The 22,607-nt window shown below is 34.6% G+C and overlaps 1 protein-coding gene across 1 annotated transcript; it reads right to left on the bottom strand.

The window, feature by feature from the left end:
* Positions 1–10,376: 10,376 nt before the first annotated feature.
* On the bottom strand, positions 10,377–17,778 carry LOC136271011 (uncharacterized). Its single transcript, XM_066070076.1, has 3 exons — positions 17,023–17,778; positions 10,679–15,382; positions 10,377–10,442 (listed from the first exon to the last, which is right to left on the bottom strand). Exons 1-3 carry the CDS (start codon positions 17,776–17,778, stop codon positions 10,377–10,379), a joined length of 5,526 nt encoding a protein of 1,841 aa, XP_065926148.1.
* Positions 17,779–22,607: the final 4,829 nt, after the last annotated feature.

Raw genomic sequence — 22,607 nt, 5'->3', positions numbered from 1 at the left:
GTTTAGGAGAAGTTAGAGTAACAAGCCACCCCTCTAAAAATCGCTAAAACGTCAATATCTCAAAAACGGAAGTGACGTCATCAATATTATTAAAAACCTATAAGGTTTCGATCATTATCTATCATATCTGAAAGTTTCATGAAAATCGGTCAAGCCGTTTCTGAGAAATCGCGTGCACAAAATTTGTAAGAAAAAAAATAATAATAACTAGACACGATCTCGTTGCGAGCAACGAGGAGGTCTTCCGTCTGATTTTAGAATTTGAGATATGTTAGATCTTGATTTTGCTAAACATGATTTAGAATAGAAAAACGGGGTCTACATTCTATTAGAAGGGCCAGATACGATTTTGTTTGAGGGATAAGAGCTTTGTTCAATAAGTGTTTAGAAATTCGTCACCGTTCTTAAGATATCTGAGAAAAAAAAGTTTTAGGGGCCAGTCCCTTACCTCCTTATTGGAGCCGCTGTACCAAATTTTGAAGGTTGCATTTTGTAAAGTACATCATTTTGAGTATCTTTTCTTCTACACTGCATTTCAAAACATTTTCCTTTTTGAGATATAGCTGGTCATAGTTTATGGACCCTTGACCCCTAAAAAATCCTTATTCCATAACACATGAAAAAATCATTACATTACTTGGATACAGAACTGTAAGATAAACATATTTGCTTCTATAGCCTTTCATTAAATTTCCCCCAGTAAAGAGCTACAGATGAAACATTTTAGAGCCCTTTAGTTTCCTAATTTTAGGGGCCAGCCCCTTTTTTGATATCAAATAAAAGGTAAATTGAATCTCAACACATTTTGTTTAACAACTGTTTAGAAATTCGTTACCGTTCTTGAGATATATGGGAAAGAACGTTTAAGGGGCTGATCCCTTAACTCCTTATAGGGGCCATTTAACGAAATTTTGAAAATTGCATCTTATTAAGTACATCTTTCTGAGTATCTTTTCTTCTTTACTGCATTTCAAAATAGTTTTCCTTTCTGAGATATTGGTGATCAAAATTCTATAATTTTGGCCCCTAAAAAACCCTTATTATGTAACACATGATAAAATCATTACTTTGCTTGGATACATAACTGTAAGATAAACATATTTGCTTCTATAACCGATCACAAAATATCCCTCAGTAAAGGGCTACAGATTAAAGAATTTAGAGGCCTTTGGTCCCCTAATTTAAGGGGCCAGCCCCTTTTTCTTGGTATCAAATAAAAGGTTATTTAATTCTTCACAAATTTTGTTCAACAAGTGTTTAAAATATCGTTACCGTTTTGGAGATATATGAGAAAGAAGGTTTTAGGGGCCGGTCCCTTAACTCCTTTTAGGGGCTGTTTAACGAAATTTTGACTATTGCATTTTGTTGAGAACATCATTTTGAACAACTTTTCTTCTGTATTGCATTACAAAATATTTTTCCTTCCTGAGATATGGATGATCAAAATTTTTGACTTTTGGCCCCTAAAACCCCTTAATTACGTAACACATGATAACATCATTACATTGCTTGAATACATAACTATAAAATAAACACATTTGCTTCTACATCATTTCACAAAATATCTCTCAGTAAAGGGCTACATATTAAAGACTTTAGAGGCCTTTTGTCCCCTCATTTTAGGGGCCAGCCCCTTTTTCTTGGTATCAAATAAAAGGTCATTTAATTCTACACAAATTTTGTTCAACAAATGTTTAAAATATTGTTACCGTTTTGGAGATATATGAGAAAGAAGGTTTTACGGGCCGGTCCCTTAACTCCTTTTAGGGGCCGTTTAACGAAATTTTGACGGTTGCATTTTGTTGACAACATCATTTTGAACAACTTTTCTTCTGTATTGCATTACAAAATATTTTTCCTTTCTGAGATATGGGTGATCAAAATTTTTGACTTTTGGCCCCTAAAACCCCTTAACTACGTAACACATGATAAAATCATTACATTGCTTGAATACATAACTATAAAATAAACACATTTGCTTCTACATCATTTCACAAAATATCTCTCAGTAAAGGGCTACAGAATAAAGACTTTAAATTCCTTTGGTTCCTTAATTTGAGGGGCCAGCCCCTTTTTCTTGATATCAAATGAAAGTTCCTGTAAATATAAACCTTTTTTCTATTACATGTTTAAACAAAATATTTTTCAGAAAAGAGATAAACAAAGAAAACAAGAAAAAAATACGACATTTTTTTAAACTAAATGTTCGGGTCCAGGCGAGCTTCGGCGCCTTTCAATCCAGTTCAAAATGAAAATAAAATTGCAAATCTACAATTTTTTGTCTACCATTCCATGAAAGTTTGAACTCAATATCTTTTATAGTTTAGGAGAAGTTAGAGGAACAAGCAACCCCTCTAAAAATCGCTAAAACGTCAATATCTCAAAAACGGAAGTGACGTCATCAATATAATATAAAACCTATAAGGTTTTTATCACTATCTATTATATCTGAAAGTTTCATGAAAATCGGTCGAGTCGTTTTTGAGAAATCGCGTGCACAAAATTTGTAAGAAAAAAAAAGAAAAATAATAATAATAGGGAAAAAGAAACCGAACGAAAACAATAAGGTCTTCCGCTGGAAACGGAAGACCTTAATAATAATAATAGGGAAAAAGAAACCGAACGAAAACAATAAGGTCTTCCGTTGGAAACGGAAGACCTTAACTAGACACGATCTCGTTGCGAGCAACGAGGAGGTCTTCCGTCCGATTTTTAGAATATGGAATAACCTTACTCTTGACCTTCATCAACGAAACGTATCCGGAAAAGGAGGCGGGATCTATGAGTAATGGGTGAAAGACTATTTATCCCTTTGGTGTCCCTTATTTGAGAGATCAGCTCCTTTTCATTCATTTTAGTCAAAAGGTATTTTTGTGTACCACTAATAAGTATTTAGAAATTGGTTACCGTTTTTGAGATATCTGGGAAAAATCGTTTTGATATCCGGTCCTAAAACTCCTGTTAGGGTCCAGATAAAAACAATATATGGTTGTACATTGTTAAGCTCAATAGTTTGAGCATCTTTTGTTCAATATTGCTTTCCAAAGTTTTCCTCCATTTTGAGATATTGAGCATCAAAGCTTTAGACTTCTGGCCCCTTAAAATCCCTAATTACGTAACATAAGAGTATATGATTGCCATGTACATGTACATAACATTAGAATGAACATAATTGCTTCTATAACGTATCAAAAAATATTTAACAGTAAAAAGTTATTATTAAAATACTTTAGAGCCCCCTCAGCCCCTTATTTGAAGGGCCAGCCCCTTTTTCATGATTTCAAATGAAAGCTCTTGTCAATTCAAACACTTTTTGTTCAACAAGTAATTACAAATGTTGTACGTTCTCGAGATATCTTGGGAGGGTCGTGTTAGGGGCCGACCATGTAACTCCTTTTAGGGACCGCATAACAAAGAAATTATAGTTGATTATTGTTAAGCTCAATATTTTGAGCATCTTTTGTTCAATATTGCTTATCCAAATGTTTCTTCATTTTGAGATATTGAGCATCAAAGTTTTTGACTTCTGGCCCCTTAAAATCCCTAATTACGTAACATAGAAGTAAATGATTGCCATGATTAGGTTAATGACCTAAGAATAAACCTAATTGCTTCTATAACGCATCACAAAATATTTCACGGTAAAAAGTTATCATTAAAAGACTTTAGAGCCCCCTCAGCCCCTAATTTGAAGGGCCAGCCCCTTTTTCATGATTTCAAATGAAAGCTCTTGTCAATTCAAACACATTTTGTTCAAAAAGTGTTTACAAATTTTGTACCGTTCTCGAGATATCTGGAGAGGGTCGTTTTAGGGGCCGACCCTGTAACTCCTTTAAGGGACCGCATAACAAGAAAATTATGGTTTCAGATTGTTAAGCTCAATATTTTGAGCATCTTTTGTTCAATATTGCTTATCCAAATGTTTCTTCATTTTGAGATATTGAGCATCAAAGTTTTGGACTTCTGGTCCCTTAAAATCCCTAATTACGTAACATAGGAGTAAATGATTGCCATGTTTAGGTTAATGACCTAAGAATAAACATAATTGCTTCTACAATGCATCACAAAATATTTCACGGTAAAAAGTTATCATTAAAAGACTTTAGAGCCCCCTCAGCCCCTAATTTGAAGGGTCAGCCCCTTTTTCTTGATCTCAAATGAAAGCTCTTGATTTAATTAAGTTTTTTTGTTCTACTTGTTTTAACAAAATGCTTTCGAGAAAAGAGATATTAAAAGAAAACCAAGAAAAATCACGACGCCTTTTTAATCTTAATTTTCAAGCTCGGGCGAGCTTCGGCGCTCTTTGAGATAAAGATGATTAATTACCATTAGACACTATTTCAATCTTTCGTCTATCAGCCCTGAAAAGTTCAACATCATATCTTAAATGATAAAAGAGGAGTTCTCCGCACAAAATACCCCTATAAAAACAGTTAAATCCACGATATCTCAAGACAGGAAGTGACGTCATCAACAAAAAAAATTTCCAACAAGGTTCAGATCATTACCTATCAGAACTTAAAATTTGACGTAAATCAGTTCAGCCGTTTCCGAGATATCGCGTGCACAAAATCGGTAAGAAAAAAAATAATAATAATAATAACTAGATACGATCTCGTTACGAGTAACGAGTAGGTCTTCCGTTCAATTTTTTAAACGATACCTTTAAAATATCAATAAAACTTCAGAATTACCACTCAACCCCTCCCTTTCAGATAATGTTTACGATTGTCAATATCCTTTAAAATGCTTGACAAAGAGTTTTGCTTTTTCACATACAGCACATTAAAGATTTAAAATTTAAGTCCCCTAAAATCCCTATTGACGTCATCAGTGGGTGTGGCAATGAGTTTTACAAACTAATATTGTTACGATCAACAACTTTGCTTCTATAATGCATTACAGAATCTTAATCGTTTTTAAGGTATTTGTAAGAGACTTTACGAGTCTCTTGGCCCCTAATTTAAGTGGCCAGCCCCTTTCCCAAGAGTTCATTCAAAAGGTCTTACGAATACCAACATTTTTTGTTCTTACAACCACCTAAAATTGTTCTTTATTTTTGAGATACAAATGATTGAATATTTTAGGGACCAGCCCTCTAGATCTTTAATGGGGACATACATTGGTGCATTGATTAATGGAATCGATTAGAATCATCAATGCAAACATTTTCTCTTCTTCAATGCTTAACAAAATATGGGCCTGGCCATAATTTTTTCTGATAGATATTGTTACGATCAACAACTTTGCTTCTATAATGCATTATAAAATCTTTATTGTTTTAAGTTATTTGTAATAGAGTTTACGAGTGACTTGGCCCCTAATTAAAGGGGCCAGCCCCTTTTTCTTAATTTTTTTGAAAAGGTCTTAAGAATACAAACATTTTTTGTTCTTACACCCATCTTAAATTGTTGTTGATTTTTGAGATACAAATGTTTGAATATTTTAGGGGCCAGCCCTCTAGATCCTTAATGGGGACAGGAATTCGTGTTTTGATAAGTGGAATCGATTTAAACCATAAATTCAAACATTTTCTCTTCTATCATGTCTAACAAAAAATGTCTACTTCTCTAGTTATATTGCGTCAAAGTTTAAGTACTTTGGCCCCTAAAGATCCCTAAATACGTAATAAATGGGCGTGGCAATAATTTTTTCTAATAGATATTGGTACGATCAACAACTTTGCTTCAAAAACGCATTGATAAATCTTTATCATTTTTAAGTTATTTGTAATAGAGTTTACGAGTGTCTTGGCCCCTAATTTAAGGGGCCAGTCCCTTTTTCTTAACTTCAATCGACAGGTCTCACAAATTCTAACACTTTTTGCTCTTACGTCTATCTAAAATTGTTGATAATTTTTTAGATATAAATTATTGAATATTTTAGGGGCCAGCCCTCTAGATCCTTAATGGGGACATACATTGGTGTTTTGATTGATGGAATCGATTAGAATCATCAACGCAAGCATTTTCTCTTCTACAAAGCTTTACAAAATATGTCTCCTTCTCTTGATATATTGCGTCAAAGTTTCAGTACTTTGACCCCTAAAAATCCCTAGTTACGTAATAAATGGTCGTGGTCATGATTTTTCCTGATAGATATTGTTACGGTCAACAACTTTGCTTCTATAATGCATTACAAAATCTTTATCGTTTTTAAGTTATTTGTATTAGAGTTTATAAGTGTCTTGGCCCCTAAATAAAGGGGCCGGCCTCTTTTTCTTGATTTTATTGGAAAGAACTTTTGATTATCTACCACTTTTGTTATATATTTCTTAACAAAATATTAACTGATTAAAAGATACAGATCAAAATGTATGAAATTTTTGATGCAAAATTCGTATCCAATTTTCGAGCCTAGGCGAGCTCAAAGAAATGGCGCCACTGGCGCAAAAAAACTACGTTCTGCACATCTTCAAACTATGGTCTACCTATCCTGAAAATTTCATATTTATATCTCTTATAGTCTCTGAGCTTATGTCTGCACAAAATAGGTCGTAAAAACTTACAAAATCGGCTGTAAATCGGAACCGGAAGTGACGATTTCAAAATTTCAAAAAACTTCTAGAATTATGACCACTGGCAATCATCTGTGAAAAAATGGTCGAAATCGGCCGAATAGTTTTCGAGATATCGCGTGCACAAAATTTGTGGAAAATAATAATAATAACTAGACACGATCTCGTTGCCAGCAACGAGGAGGTCTTCCGTCTGATTTTAGTAATTGAGATTTATGTTCGATCTTGATTTTGCTATTTAACAGCTATACATGATTTAAAACAGGAAAAGAGGATCTTCATTTTAAGTGCCTGATACTATTTTGTTTCAGGTGTTTAGAAATTCGCACCGTTCTTGAGATATTTCAGAAAGAATATTTCAGGGGCCGGACCTTATCTCCTTATTGGGGCCGCTGAACAAAAATTGTAAGGTTGCATGTTATTAGGTACATTATTTTGAGCATCTTTTCTTTTATACTGCATTTCAAAATATTTTTTCTTTTTGAGATATAGGTTATCAAATTTTTGGACTTTTGCCCCTAAAAATCCTTAATTACGTAACACATGAGAAAAATCATTATAACGTTAGGCTACATAACTGTTATATAAACATATTTGCTTCTGTAATCTATTACGAAATACCCCTCGGTAAAGAACTATAGGAAAAAGACTTTAGAGTCCTCTAGGTCCCTAATATTAGGGGCCAGCCCCTTTTCATGGTATCAAATGAAAGGTCATTTGATTATAAAGACATTTTGTTCAACAAGTGTTCAGAAATCCGTTACCATTCTTGAGATATCTCAGAAAGAATATTTTAGGGGCCGGTCCCTTATCTCCTTATTGGGGCCGCTGAACCTAATTTTTTAGGCTGCATGTTGTTAAGGACATCATTTTGAGCATCTTTTCTTTTATACTGCATTTCAAAATATTTTTCCGTTTTGAGATATAGGTGGTCAAAGTTTTGGACTTCTGACCCCTAAAAATCCTTAATTACGTAACAGATGAGAAAATCGTTACACTGCTTGGCTTCATATTTGTAAGATAAACATATTTGCTTCTATAATTTATTACAAAATATCCCTCAGTAAAGAACTATAGTAAAAAGACTTTAGAGCCCTCTAGGTCCCTAATATTAAGGGCCAGCCCCTTTTTCTTGGTATCAAATGAAAGGTCATTTGATTATAAAGACATTTTGTTCAACAAGTGTTCAGAAATTCGTTACCATTTTTGAGATATCTGAGAAAGAATGTTTTAGGGGCCGGTCCCTTATCTCCTTATTGGGGCCGCTGAACCTAATTTTTTAGGTTGCATGGTGTTAAGTACATCATTTTGAGCATCTTTTCTTTTATACTGCATTTCAAAATATTTTTCCGTTTTGAGATACAGGTGGTCAAAGTTTTGGACTTCTGACCCCTAAAAACCCCTAATTACGTAACATATGAGAAAATCGTTACACTGCTTGGCTTTATATTTGTAAGATAAACATATTTGCTTCTATAATCTATTAAAAAATATCCCTCGGTAAAGAGTTATGGGTAACAGACTTTAGAGCCCTTTAGGTCCCTTATTTGAGGGGCCAGCCCCTTTTTCCTGATATCAGCAGAAAGGTCTTGTAAATATAAACTTTTTTTACATTACATGTTTTAACAAAATATTTTCCAGAAAAGAGATAAAGAGAGAAAAGCACAAAAAATTACGACGCTTTTTTAATGTCAATTTTCGAGCCATAGCGAGCTTTGGCGCCAGTAGTGCTAAACATACAAAACAACAATCATGCAAAACTTCAATCTTTCGTTTACCAACCGTAGAAATTTGAGCTCAAAATCACTTATAGTTTAGGAGAACGGCCGCAGACAAAATACCCATATAAAAAATAGAAAAATCTCAATATCTCCAAAACGGATGTGACGTCATCAGTGCAAAAAATTCGCTATCAACTTCAGACCACTATCTATCACATCTGAAAATTTGATGGAGATCGGTTGAGCCGTTTCTGAGAAATCGCGTGCACAAAAATGGGAAGAAAAAAAGAGAATAAAAACTAGACGCGATCTCGTTGCGAGCAACGAGAGGTCTTCCGTTTGAATTCACCTTTAAAAACTATTTGGATAGTGTTTCTTTTCCTTCATGTCTTATCACTTCTTCAAATTCCATTGAATCCTCTATAGAGATATCAATAGACATTTATTAAAGCGCGTTAATTGATAAATAACAGCAAAATATTTAAGAACAAAAAAGTTGAAAATTTAATGTTTATAGTTCCTACCGGTGACGAACGGAAATGACGGTGGACGTTCATTTATGCGATGGTAATCTGATTAGTTTAAAATGTTCAATACACATGAGCTGTTTCTGAAACACTTGAATTGGTATTTAATCTTCGTATCCTATTCATGCTACATTGTTTTTATAATTGTACATGAAATAATAAACTCGGTTCCGTAATTAATCATTTTATGAATTTGGCAACTATCATTCTTAGATCGATATGGTGTTTAATTAAGCACATTATCGGTAACCATGGCTGTGTTTTAAACCTAATTTTAAAAATATATAGTAAACTGTACAAAACACTCGAGCTCCTAATTAACATACATTCTACATGTTTGAGGTAACACTAGTTTGAAAGATGTGAATAATGTCCTGGGCAGAAATATGTGAAGTAATGACACTAATTATGTTCACCCGATCGGAAAAAATAGCTCTACTTTGAGATAAACGGGGTTAAAGTAGGGTGCGGCTCTGCAATTTACATCGATATAAGCGGGGTATTCTAGATTTCCGTATTCGAGTTTAAAACATTTACTTGGAGAAAACGGTCGGGACCGGCAATTGACTTTGACTTATTAAGAGTATTCATGTATCCCTTGTTCACGATACCAATATTAAACTGTATATGCATTATCTTAACAATATAATAACCATGTGTTTTTGATGCTCTGTGGTATTTGGCACTCATTGATATTTGCTTGTCAGCAACAAGTATGGAACATTTCAAGCATTATCATCATTTGGATAAATTGTGGCAACAACAGCATCATGATAACTAAAGTACGTGGACATTTTGTTAACGCCCACTTGCAAAGATCCAGAAACATACACGTGGTCAAGAATTGTTGCCCCTTCTGTTGTATTGAAAGAAACAAGCTGTCTAAATCCCTGATTTTTCATGAACGATTGAATTGGTCCTGTTAAGTGTGCATCCTCATTGAAGTCCCCAATGCAAACAATGTTCCAGTTGTCTTTCCTATAATGTTCAAGTAACATTTGAAGGCGCTGTAGAAACTTGCATGCAGTGGTTGTGCCGGGGCGGTATAAGGTAAGAATTACTGTTTGAATGCTTTGTAAATTGACAGCAATACCTTCAATATTGTTCACAGGAAGAAGGGTAACTTTTTTATCATTTTCATTACCTTTAATGTACACAGCAACTCCACCACCCTTTGCAACACGTTTGGTATGCAAATCTATAGACTGATCATCATATACATTTCCTCTCGCTTGAGAGTGGAAAGAAAATCCATCCAAAGAAAAGTTGATGAGATTTTCATTTGGTCTCAACCTGGTCTCAGTCAAACTGATTATATCTGCTTCTGTAAAACGCAAATCGTGCTGCAGATCTGAAAAGTGTGCTTTAAGACTCTGAATGTTGTGAAGTATAACTTTGGTACACAGAGATGACCTATCAAATCTATTTGGAAACTTTAATTTATTCATACCAAAGAGGGCACTTTTTACTTCAGCATCGGCGTATACCTTTTTATGTAATGTACTGACATCGTTGGTTTCGATGAACAATCCGTCTTTGCATTTCACTCTTGTTAAGGCAACATATCCTTGACCTGCAGAAAATGTTCGGTCTAAATTGACAACGACTTTGTCAACCGTCATTCCTTGAACCTTGTGAGCTGTACATGCCCATGATAGTCGTGGAGGAAACTGGTGTCTGATAAATGATCGTGATTTCTTTTCAATAACTTCCTCTTGCACCCTCTCGATTAAAACAACATTTCCTTCTGGGGTTTTTCTCCCAGTTCTTTGTCCAACATTCATATTATCGAATAACACACCAACTGCAAGAACATGATCAACATTTCCATCTTTCAATAAAAAATGCAAAATTTTCCCCATGACACCGTTTACAAGTCCGTCCTCTACATTACAATTTCGAGTCAGCATTACCCGTGCATTCACCGCAACCAAAAGGGAGCTGGTCAAACCTTCTGTTTTTGATCTAGATATAGGCTTTTTTCTCAGAGTCAGTTTCCCTGTTGCTGTGTCTTTCTCGAAATCCTGAGCATTAATCTCAACAAAATTATCGCAACTGTTACGTAGCATTTTAAGATTGTAATTGTTTACTTCATCGTTTGTAGCATATACATGTAACACATCATCTGGTCCCTCCCTAACACACTCATGAAGCATAGACAAGGTTTCATTAGTAAGTGGTTCCTGCAATTCTCGTGTACGAAGAGAATTTAGAACTTCTGCAAATGGTATATCCTGTTTTTGTCTCATGATTTCTGATAACTCGACAACTTTGAACAATTCTTGCCAATGATCAACTGGATATGAAATATTGTCTTTGTAGAGTCTTTCATCTTTACGTTGTTTCACAGGAGGTAGTTGGTAAAAGTCACCTACCGCAATGACACTTACTCCTCCAAACGGCTCTTTGCTCTTTTTTATTTGTACAAGCCTTTCATGAATATAATACAGCAGTCTCTTGTAAACCATTGACTCTTCATCAATTACCAGTACATTAAGATCTTGAAGATGTATCCTTAATTCACTGAGAGTCTGTTCTTTCAATGGTTCATATGGTAGACGCATAAACTTTGGCATTGAAAACAGGTGATGAATAGTATTTCCACCAATGTTGAATGCAGCTGTTCCCGTGAAAGCAGTCAGCAGTACTGCTAAACTATCTGGCGTCGACATGTTCTTTGCAAGCAAACGTGAAGCTTCGTAATGAATAGCCTTGATAACGTGACTTTTTCCGGTACCTGCACCACCTGTTATAAATATGTGAAAGGGGTCTGGGTTTTGTCCCGATGATTTCTCTAGACACCAGTCTCTTACATAATAAAATATATTTCTCTGTGTCTCATTAAGGTTTTGAATAATATGCATGGCTTCTTCTCTGGATTGGTTATTTTGTTGCACTTTGAACATGACATCAGCTGAATTTGGCTCGGTTTCCATATCTGGTATTTCATCGACATGATCATCCAACACATTTAGAGTACTTCTTTCCTCCATACATTCCTTTCGCATTAGTTCAGTTTCTGGACATAAACTTGCCCATGCATCCTGCGGTTCCCCAATAGTCTCAAACGTTTCTTGTGCATTCGATATCATTTCTTCATTTTCCGCAAATTTTGCATGATTTCTATCGACCAATAATTTGACTGCCTGTAAGTTCTGATCATTTTTAGTTTTAACATGACCATTCTCATAAAATGTCTGATATAGATCAAAAGCTGGTGGTTTTAATTGAGTTTCTCTCTCATGAGGCAGGAAGAGCTGTAGGAGACACTGATAATATTTTTCAGACATTTTGTCAACCCTAAACCTTGGGTATCTGATAACAGCTGGTTTTGTTCTTGTTCTCTTTTGTATAAATCCCTTTGAATTCTGCAATTCGAATACATTTTCATTTGGAGTCTTCGGAACCTGCGATTTTGCAAGAACGCGGTATTCTGAACAGAATTCAGCCAAACACATGTCATGAAACATTGTTTTGTTCGGTCGATGTTCGTACCTTTCAACAATGTTTGTCATCCATATATCCTCCTCCTCCTCATTTTCCTCCTGATTTGTCTCTTCTTTCTTCTTATGTGTCTTTTGTTTTATCTGAGAAAGCGGTTTGCTTAAACGGGTTGGGTTTTCTCCCACTGGTACAAAAACTACCTTCCTTGAACACTCTTTCATTTTCAAATTACAGACACGATACACAGCCTCTTGTGCACTCACTTCCCGGTGTTTCAAGTACGCAGAGCCAATTTTCTTCAATGTTTGGCGTGCTTCACAGTTCCCTTCCTCAGCTTCAATCTTTGTTTGTTTAAGCAACATCCCCATTTCTCTTTCGGACTTTGAAATATAAGAAATGATATAAACTATGCAGCTAAATGGATCCAAAACAAATTGAATATCCATGTTTGCATCCCAGCACCTTAAAAGACACGAGTTGTACTGATTGGTCCAAAGCTCACATGGTTCTCTTTTTAGAACAATTGCCTTCTTTTTCGTAATCATGTTATATGCTGTTTCGTATTGTTCTTGCGTCAATCCCAATGCATTGAAAATATCCTCTACTGTCCTTGAAGAATTGTTGTCGAGTTGCATTTGATCCCAAACACGCATAAGCATATCTTTAGCAACGGTTTTCTGTGCCTCGCTTTTTGTTTCTGCTTCAATATTTTTATCAATTTCATCAGTTTCAGGTGAAGTGATGAATGTGCGCACGGAAGGCGGTCTAGGAAAATTAAACCTGCATTCTGAGCCTTTCTTTCTGCATGACTTTGAGTGTTTTTTACTGTGTTGTTGAACGGCTAGCACAATGTTTCTTAACTCAGCGTCTTCTTCCTCTGAAGGAACTGCGCAGGTTACATATTTATCAATGAAATTACAAACTGCCTTTTCGCCATCTTGATCAATTTTAGGAGAGTTTTCAACCCAATATAAGCAATGCATGTGAGGTGATCCTCTTTGTTGAAACTCAACTCTCTGAAAAAAGTCTACAACTTTTCCAATCGGTTCCGATGGTGATAAAATGACATCTCTCTGAAACATGTGGAACCTGTGCTCAAACATCCTCGCAACAGTAACTGGATTACTTCTCAGTACTTCATTTTTTTCAGACCAATCCAACAAATCTGGATCTCTGTGGTCATTCTGTTGTCGTAAAATTGTTCTAATAGCATCATTCCATCTATGTTCTGCAGCAGAGAAAGAACAAAACCACGTAGGTATTCCCAACTGCCGAAGCATTGCGAGGAGATCTTTTTGGGCTGCTGACCAATATGCTAGTGTTCCACGAATAGGTTGCATAAACCGTAATGCCTCGTCATTTCTTAATAGCTTTGAAAGGGCGTCAGGGTCTTGTAACATGTCTGGTGTAACTAATTTCTCACTACCAATCTTTGTGACAGATTTTCGAATTGAGATTTGAGTTTTTTCAATAACTTGATTCAGTTCTGATAAATACTGGCTGAAGAAAATGTAACTTGTATCTTTAGCAAATCGGTTATCTGCATTCATTAACCGGTTGTTGAAATATCTAGATAACGTTATCCTTTCCGACCTCTCGTCATTCCACGAAAACTTTCCGCTTGGGAAAAGATATGGGAAGGATTTAGCTTCGTTTCCTGGTTCTTGCAACATACGTACTGGATTCTTACCTTCACCAGGTGCAATATTGTATATGTCATCAAAATAATGATCCAAAACTTCCTGTGCAACATCTAATGGCTGTAAACAAGTATCAGTAGCTACTTGGTTTTCTTCATCATCTAGTTGTATTTCCTCAGTGATGTCTGCAACTTCATCATAATCATTTTCTTTCCAATTCTTGTCTATTGTTACATTTGTATACCATTTGTTATTCTGTTTCAAATAATCTAAGGCAGCAAAAACATGCTTTGGGTCTACAAACTGATATTCAAAATATCCTTTGTAATTCAATTTCCTTTTCAATTTAACACGCAACAACAAATTTTCATCTTCCTTAAGTGGTAGACTTGTTACCTTTTTCATGTCTGATGGCACACACACAACTGGTCCATGAACATTCCTTTGACCACCATGAGGAAGCCCCATTACCTTCATAAAAGGTATCTGCAATGCAATTAGGTGTCTTTCGAGGCAATTCAAATCAGAGAGTTCCTTCGGAATATCTTCTAAAAACAAATTGTTCACTGTCGCCTCTGCTGGAATTTTCCCATTAAGAATCTTCCTATGACAGGTAAAGCAAATCCACAATGATGATTTTGTACAATTTGGAAGGCAAACCTCTGAACACTGATGGAAATACTTTTCCTGAATGCTGACCTCGGCTGCTAATGCTGCTTCTGCGTTCTTCTCATAAGTATTTGGATTGCATCTTTGGACTTGATTTTGAAATAAGAGTCGATTGCAAGAACAACATATGTAATCAATGCCTTCCTTTACTTTACACTTAAATAAGTTTGCTACTTCCTCTTCGTTCTCTAGTTTTTGACTTTTTGCTCTTCTTTGCTGTATTACTGCATCTTTTTTCTTTAGTCTGACAGAAGTACTTGATGCATACATTTCCTTACTATAGACTTTCGCTTTTGACCTGAAGGCTTCATCTGCTTCATACTTCACAGACCTTTTCCTTAGATTTCTTTTCCTGTATGATTCATCGGTATTATATCTCCAAGTACTTGCAGAATTCACACGCTTTCTGTGAGCTTCATCACTTTTGTAGATCTGCTTACTCCTATTCTTAACATTTTCTCTGTGTTTATCATCTGATTGGTATTTGGTTATACTTCTCTTCTTCATCTCCTCTTTGTGTAAAGGATCTGTCCTATATTTCTCTTTACTTCTCATTTTTACATCTTCTCTATGCGAGGTGTTTCTCCTGTATTTCTCTGTGCTCCTTGCTTTAAGGTCATCTCTATGGGCATCATTATACTTGTACTTTTTTTTGCTTATCTCTCTCTTAACATATCTATCTTTGTCATACAACTTCTTGCTTCTTTCTCTGACTTTGTTATCAGACCTATACTTTTCTCTGTATTTTTCCTTCACAGATGATTGGTAACTCTTGTGTTCTCTATACTTGAGGGCTGCTGCAGCTAATTTCTTGCTTCGAAATTCTGTGTTGTGATTATATTTTTCTCTCTTTATGTCTTTTTGCTTTTCATAAGAGGTCAATCTTGATGAAGATCTTTTAATATTCCTCTTTTGTATAACATGTTCTCCTATTTTTCCATGCACAAGTCCTGTTTCATTACTATCCGAGTTGACATGCATAGACACCACGACATTGTAATGGTTTTGATGTAAATGATGTAAATAAATTGCTCCACGTCTCTTGTTCAGACACTTGGTAACCATGTCCCCCGAAAACTTCACCCATCTACCTCCAGAATACGTAAAGATATCAACTCTTAAGAAGTGTGCCATTGCCAAAATCTCTACCTCAGTTGCCCATGTTCCTTCTTGTGTCATAGAAGAAGCAGAAAGATGATTCTCAATAGACTCCTCTCCATTACGTAAAAATGTTTTAAATAACTCTTGATTTGCCATCATGTGTGCGCAAAGAGCACTCCGAATGGTACTATGGAAATCATCTGAGTTTGACACACTGAAAGATACTGCTCTAAAGAAGCAATTCCCATCTCCAATAATTTTTTTTCTGTTTCGGGTGAAGTTAATTCTTTTTCTATATCTTGAGCGATATTCACATTTTCAATGCGTATTAAAGGAACATTCAGGTCTTTACACAGATTCCTTTTGACATCTTCATTTAGAGGCAAAAACGTAAAGCGTTCGATTTCATGGGATAAAATTATGAAATCATCATTCTGAAACTCTTCATTGTTCCCTTCTGATTTTTTTTCTCCACCAACAGTCAAACCAAACGATTCAAATTCTCTCTGTGTGTTCGTCAAATCAGTAGTTTTGCAATACACCCCAGTTAAATTACAAAGCACGTTCTGTGAGTATCCCATTGAAAAAGCTAAGGAATGAAGATGCATATAGACCTGCCCCAGATCAGCTAAAAGAATTCTTGTCCTTTTCCCATTTTCATTTACTATTCCATCAATAGACCTTGAGTGGGAATCAAACAGAAAAAAACCATGTTCAAATTTGCCAATTACAAAAGAGTTTCCTCCATAACAAACAAAACAACCATCCGTCTCTCCAAGAGATATTTCTAATGCTTCCTTCAGTGGCAAGGCATGAAAATCTGCATAATTCACTTCCTTACTAGGCAAAATCACACTGGTCAGAGGCTCATCTGCTTTGAAAACATATGTCATACCGAAACATTCAAAGAGTTGTGGTAGTTCCTCTACCAACAAGTATCTATTACTTATTGATGAACTTCTTTGCAGAAAAGTGTACAGTTCATTGCCTGTTATAAGTATTTTGTCCAAGTCTTCTGATGTCCAATACATTACGTTTTTCATTTTGTGATAAGAAATACTTGCCAGACAATTTGCAACACACTGAGTACCTGCATTTTCTCCAAACATTACGTCTCCCTGATGGAATGAACCTTGAATAACTTTATTGGAAACAAAACGAAAGTGTTCATTACTTGGAAATTTAGAGGACACTTTCAATTTTTTCCCACAAGCAAATTCATCGTCATTGGGCTTTCCTTCCAAGTAACTCCTTTGTATTGAAATAAAATTCCTTTGCCTCTTTATCCCTCTTCCATCATTTTTATTTCTTTTGAGACAATTCTCGTTTTCTGTTTTATCATTTATATCCTTCATTGTACTCGTCTGTTGATTCTGATACAGATTAACATATATGGCATTCACTTGTTTCCCATTCATATTCTCTTCATTCTCATACAGATTCTTTGATCTCTGATCATGGCTATCATACATATTCTCTGAAACGTTTATGCATTGGTTCTCTATCATATTATTTGTTATCTCAATGTCCTGATCAGTATACATATTCTTTGCTATCTCATTGTGTTTGTTATTATATATTTCCTCTGAAATATCATTGTTCTGGTTCTCATATATAGTTTCTAGCATCTTGTGTTCGTTCAGAATACGTTTTGTTTTTCGTTCAGTATCCGTTTTGTTTGTCGTTAAAGTTTCCTCATCTTTTAGTATACTGCTGGTCTCCTCCTCCCTGGAGGTATCCAGCTGCGCCTGACCTGCTGAATCGGACACGTGCACGGTGTCCGGTCCAGGTGCCCTCGGTGGAGCACAAACCCACGCTGGGGAGTCAGGGGACGGTGCCTTGTCCTGTTCACGGACAAACAGACGACTTCCCCGAGGAGATGGCAACCTCGGGGCAGGTGAGTGCATTCTCTCGCGAAGAGAGGCCTGCACTCTGGCCAGGGGTTTTTTACTTTGAGGAAACCCCATTGGAACCTGCCCGAGAAAATTACTCGGGGGAGCTGAGATTGCTCCATCCACTGGTCCAACAGGAACACTGGACTCTAAAACCAGCTCATTGGGAGGAGTGTCTGGGCCCTGAGACTGCTGTCTCTTCTGCCTCATTCTCATTTTTTGTTTCTCCCTCTGCTTCCTGCCTTCAAGAGTTTTACGTCTTGGCATCTACAAAATGACAAAAAAAAAACCTTTGTGATAAAATGCAAGGTTCTTTATTCTGAAGCAGCATATGTTCCCCAATGCCATTTACAGGCTAAAAGTGATTTAAAGACTTAGCGTTATTTTTTCTCAATGTACTCTTACCAAATTAAATCAAAATAAAAGAAAAAATACTGTAAAGTTAGACCATGAGAATTCTTTCATACATATACATTAGAACATTTTCTTTTTTTTTTCAATTTAAAACAATGGCGTTTTAAAATGAACAAACTTCAATCCCTTCTAATTCCAAATGCATGTCCATCAATAAATCACAAGTTTTTTTTTAATATACAAGTTCAAAAGAAATCAAAGCACAAGGCTGGGCTTGTCCCCCCCCCCCCCAAAAAAAAAAAAACCAACAACAAAACAAAACACAAAAAAAAACAACAAAAGTTTATTTCAATATTAAAGCCCTAAAATTCAAAGATTGTTTAATTCTCATTCAAATAGATATATAGTATCTTAAACGTGTGTATAAACTTAAGTTCTTAATTATACCCTATTATCATCTTTTCAGCAAGAAGCCCTTTGGCCATATTGTTCACTTGAGTACAATAGTTGTACCTCTAATCAAAGCAGCGAACTCTAATCAAAGCAGCGAACTCTAATCAAAGCAGCTGTATAAAGTCAATACAAATATTTCAATCAGTGTTGTTTCATTAGTTGTTGTGTCAAAAAGAATTATGATGCTTTCATACATAATAATATTCCAACTTGTAGCAATTCAGTTCTTAATCTTTTTAATAGGGATGTCAACAAGTTTTCAAGAACTTGATAATTACTCTGTCACGACAATCGTTGACTTAAATTTTCTTAGTTAATTACTTGTTTTAAAATTTTATTAGTTGATAACTTGTTATAATGTGGGGAAAAATCAAAACAGATAAATTTTTTTTCCTAACAATTTTTTTTCAATTTTCGCAGCATTTTTTATTCTTTACAGTCTGTTCTATTGGTCCCTGGTGTATTTTTTAAAAGTGAAATAAGACATCATCACAAAATGGCTGACTTCTGATTGAAACGACATTTTGTTTTATTTAAAGGATTTTATCGACAGCAACATGTAACTTACTCCATAGCAGAGTGGATAAAGTGTCAGACTTGTAATGCGTACATCCCGAGTTTGAATCCTGCAGTGGCTTTTGTTGTTACTTACTGAATTGAAATTATTAGAAATTCATTTTTTATTCCCAAACTGCAAAGTTTTCCCTTATTTGACATGATTAGTTTAATTATCATTATATCTTTCATAATCAAACAATTCACTGTTAATTTCAATGACTTTTTCCAGGTGTGTTATTCCATCTTAAGCAGCTAATATATAAATATTCAAGATCATTTGATTGTGTAGATCAAATTATTGTTTTTTTGGAATAAAACTTTTTAGGCATACATGTAATTAAAAAGACCAATTTGATTTATATTACTGATCAACATCAATTCAGTTAATTATTGGATTATATGTTTTATATATAATTAAAAATGTAATCATATCAATAATTATCTGAAGGAATTTGTTTTAATAATCATTAAACATTAGTTGTTGATTAGGCACAGGACAACATTTGATTTGCCTTAGGTTGATAAACAGATCAATTAGGTGTAAGCATCACAATATTCTAGCATTGGAGTTGTTGACAAAATGTCAAGTTTCCATATTATTTATTATACCAAAGTTTGAAACTTTGGCGTCCCATAATTTTATGGAATCAGTTTGATAAATTAAGTATCAACACTATAGCAGATAATTTTCACATATTTCCTTTGTAAAGATTTCCCCTCAATATAATATTGCCTGAAATTGTGTAGCTATAAAGAAGCAACTTGATTAAAATTTTCCTTCCCTTAAGTCCACAAATAAAATAATTAAAGTGAGTCAAACTAAAATGAATGCAATAAATATGGATGCACTTGATTTTTCAAAATGGTGTACACAGTGTACACTTTTGTAAATCAAGGGCAGTGGTGTAGTATTTTGGTGTACGCCTAGTGTACAATTTTCTACACCGAGTCAGGTGCATGTGTTGTTGGGTGTAGCACAAAACAAATATGGTGGACAATTATAAATGTTATGATTGGAAACTTAACATATAATTTTAAGTAATATAAAAGAAGTCACTTATAAGTTGTCTTTTGTTTGGTTTTAATCCATTAAATTGCAATGTCAAATGGGTTTATTTTATACTGTATTATTTCTGTAAAAACCTCCGATTGTCGCTGAACATAGGATTTTCTGTTAAAAATTGCAAATCTTTTATCATATTTATTCTTATTTTACCTACACCCTGTACACATCACATTTAAGTGTTCTTCATATACAATACAAAATGTTGACACCCGTGCACATGGCCCAGTTAAGCTATTTAAATCAAGTGTGCATTATATGTGCATGTGCATTGCTATATATACTTTCACTTTCGGGTTCCATTGTTTGTTCATACATTTGAAAATCTTGTTGTTGACTTTAATTTAACTTCATAATTCAGAAATATGTTTGTAATTTATTAATATATTCATTTAAATTGCATGATATAGTGACTTAACAAGTATAAGTCTTGAAAGAGTGAGGTACCTTAAAGACAAACAGTATTCACTTGAATTTGAATTCAGAAAACCACGACGGCGTGGATGCACGAGTAGGCATCTGAACGATGCACAGTTTTACTGGAGTTATCTATGATAAACCACAATCAATTTCACACCACAAGGACTCACTGTAAATTGGCAAACCGCATTGACCTTAGCTGCGTAGTGTATCTGAGGATGCTTCAACACAAAGTTCAATTAAGCTTTTCTAGCCAAATGGTTTTTGAACCATGGCTCTGATTCAGCATCCATGCTTGTGGAGTGCATCAGAACACAAGTTGCATCATCTATTCAAATTCATTAAAAATTGAATCAATAATAACTAACAGATTGTAGCATTGTAGTTCTTGAGAATAAGATTTTTAAACATTTTCCCTATACAGTACTGACCAGACTCAGCCACCTATCAGATAGTAGACCTCTTTCAGGGTCTGCTCAAGGTTTACTCCATGTTTACACGAGCAGACCCAGAGTAAACCCAAAGTAAACACAGAGCAGGGATGGGGTAATGGTAATTTGTACAATAATTGAGTGTAATTGATTACAAATTTTGAAGTAATTGAATTTAATGTGTAATTGATCTATTTTTCAATTACATGTAATGGTAATTTAATTAATTACTTAAAAAAAGGCTTGTAATTCAAATTACTTTTCAATTACACTCTGATGATTGTGTATATAAATAAGAAAGCTGTCCACTATCCTTTGTTCCCCATACTTCCAATAGTACAAAAGTATAAAACAATACAAATAGAAGATCAAATTAGGAAGAGTACTTAAATGCATTTGACTTAATATACTTGTACTTTTTCTTATATAAACTTTTTAACATACCATGAGGTTCCTAAATTTATGCCAAATATCAATATTTCTAATATAAATTATCTTTGGGAGTTTCTTTGGGACCAAATAATTTTGATGTTATGCTCAATCTCTTTTACCTTAAATTTTTTTTATCTTATTGGAATAATTAATTTTTCCAAGTACATGTATTAAGTTTGAATTAAAAAAAAATCTGTTTATTTTACAAATAAAATTAATGTTATTTGAATTGTATAAACTTTTAAATCATGCTTTTTAAATGCCACTTTGCCTATATAGAGCTATGGCTTCAGAAGAGTTGTTAAAGTTTTTGTTGCCAAATCTTGGGTTCCCTTAATGACCAATAGGTGTGAAATGCGTTTTGATAACAATTACATGTACATAAGATTTATCTAGCCTGTATTTCCAAATTATAAAAAAAAATTAGGGGAGATAAATGTTTACTTTTTGTATCCCAGAAAAGACTTTTAAACATAATAGGTGTAGGTTTGATATTTTTAATACTCACTGGAACATTTGGAATCCAATTTTTACTTGACATTTTACTCTCTCTCTCTCCTCTCTCTCTCTCTCTCTCTCTCTCTCTCTCTCTCTCTCTCTCTCTCTCTCTCTCTCTCTCTCTCTCTCTCTTCCCAAAATCTCTAAAATAAAATAAACACTTCCGAATTTTTATATTTGAAACATCATAATTATGCATTGTATGTCTGCAGTATATGTGAAATAAAAAGAAATCGGTGTGAATAAGGGACATGGATACTGAACAATAAATAATCATTAAATGAAACTGTAAACGTGTAGGTGTTGTAGCTAAATCATTAGTAAATTTTAATGACAAAATTTGTACAGGTCAATAATATCTGCTTAAATTCAATAAATGTATTTTTCTCAAATGTAATGTGTAATTTAACTAATTACATTTGCAAAGTAATTGTAATTTAATTAATTATATTTGAAAATCCTTGTAATGGTAATGGTAGTTTAATTGAAGGTTTTAAGCAAGTAATTGTAATTTTATTAATTACTTTCCAATGTAATTGACCCCATCTCTGACACAGAGTAGACCCAGAGTGAACAGAAGTAGACTCCTGAAAGCAGATGCTACATATGTATTTGGAATATGCAAACGGTAAAGTGGCAAGATAAAAGACGGGTCTGCTTCACACTTCAGTGCATAAAGTGGACCACAAAAGCAAATCCCAAATAAACCCAAAGTAAACCCCGAGTAGACCCAAAGTAAACCCTGAGTGAATGCAAAGTTTTAATTTAAAGCAGACTCCAACTAAACCCCAAGTAAAACCTGACAGTAAACCCAAGGTTTAGTTGGGTCTGCTGTGGTGCTAGGTTGGGTCTGCCAGTCCTGTACTGTATATTTCTATGTAAATTTC

This window comes from Magallana gigas, chromosome 8 (genome assembly GCF_963853765.1).
Source record: "Magallana gigas chromosome 8, xbMagGiga1.1, whole genome shotgun sequence".
NCBI lineage: Eukaryota > Metazoa > Mollusca > Bivalvia > Ostreida > Ostreidae > Magallana > Magallana gigas.
Note: the sequence above shows the minus strand (reverse complement) of the source record. Positions and strands in the feature narration are given on the sequence as shown.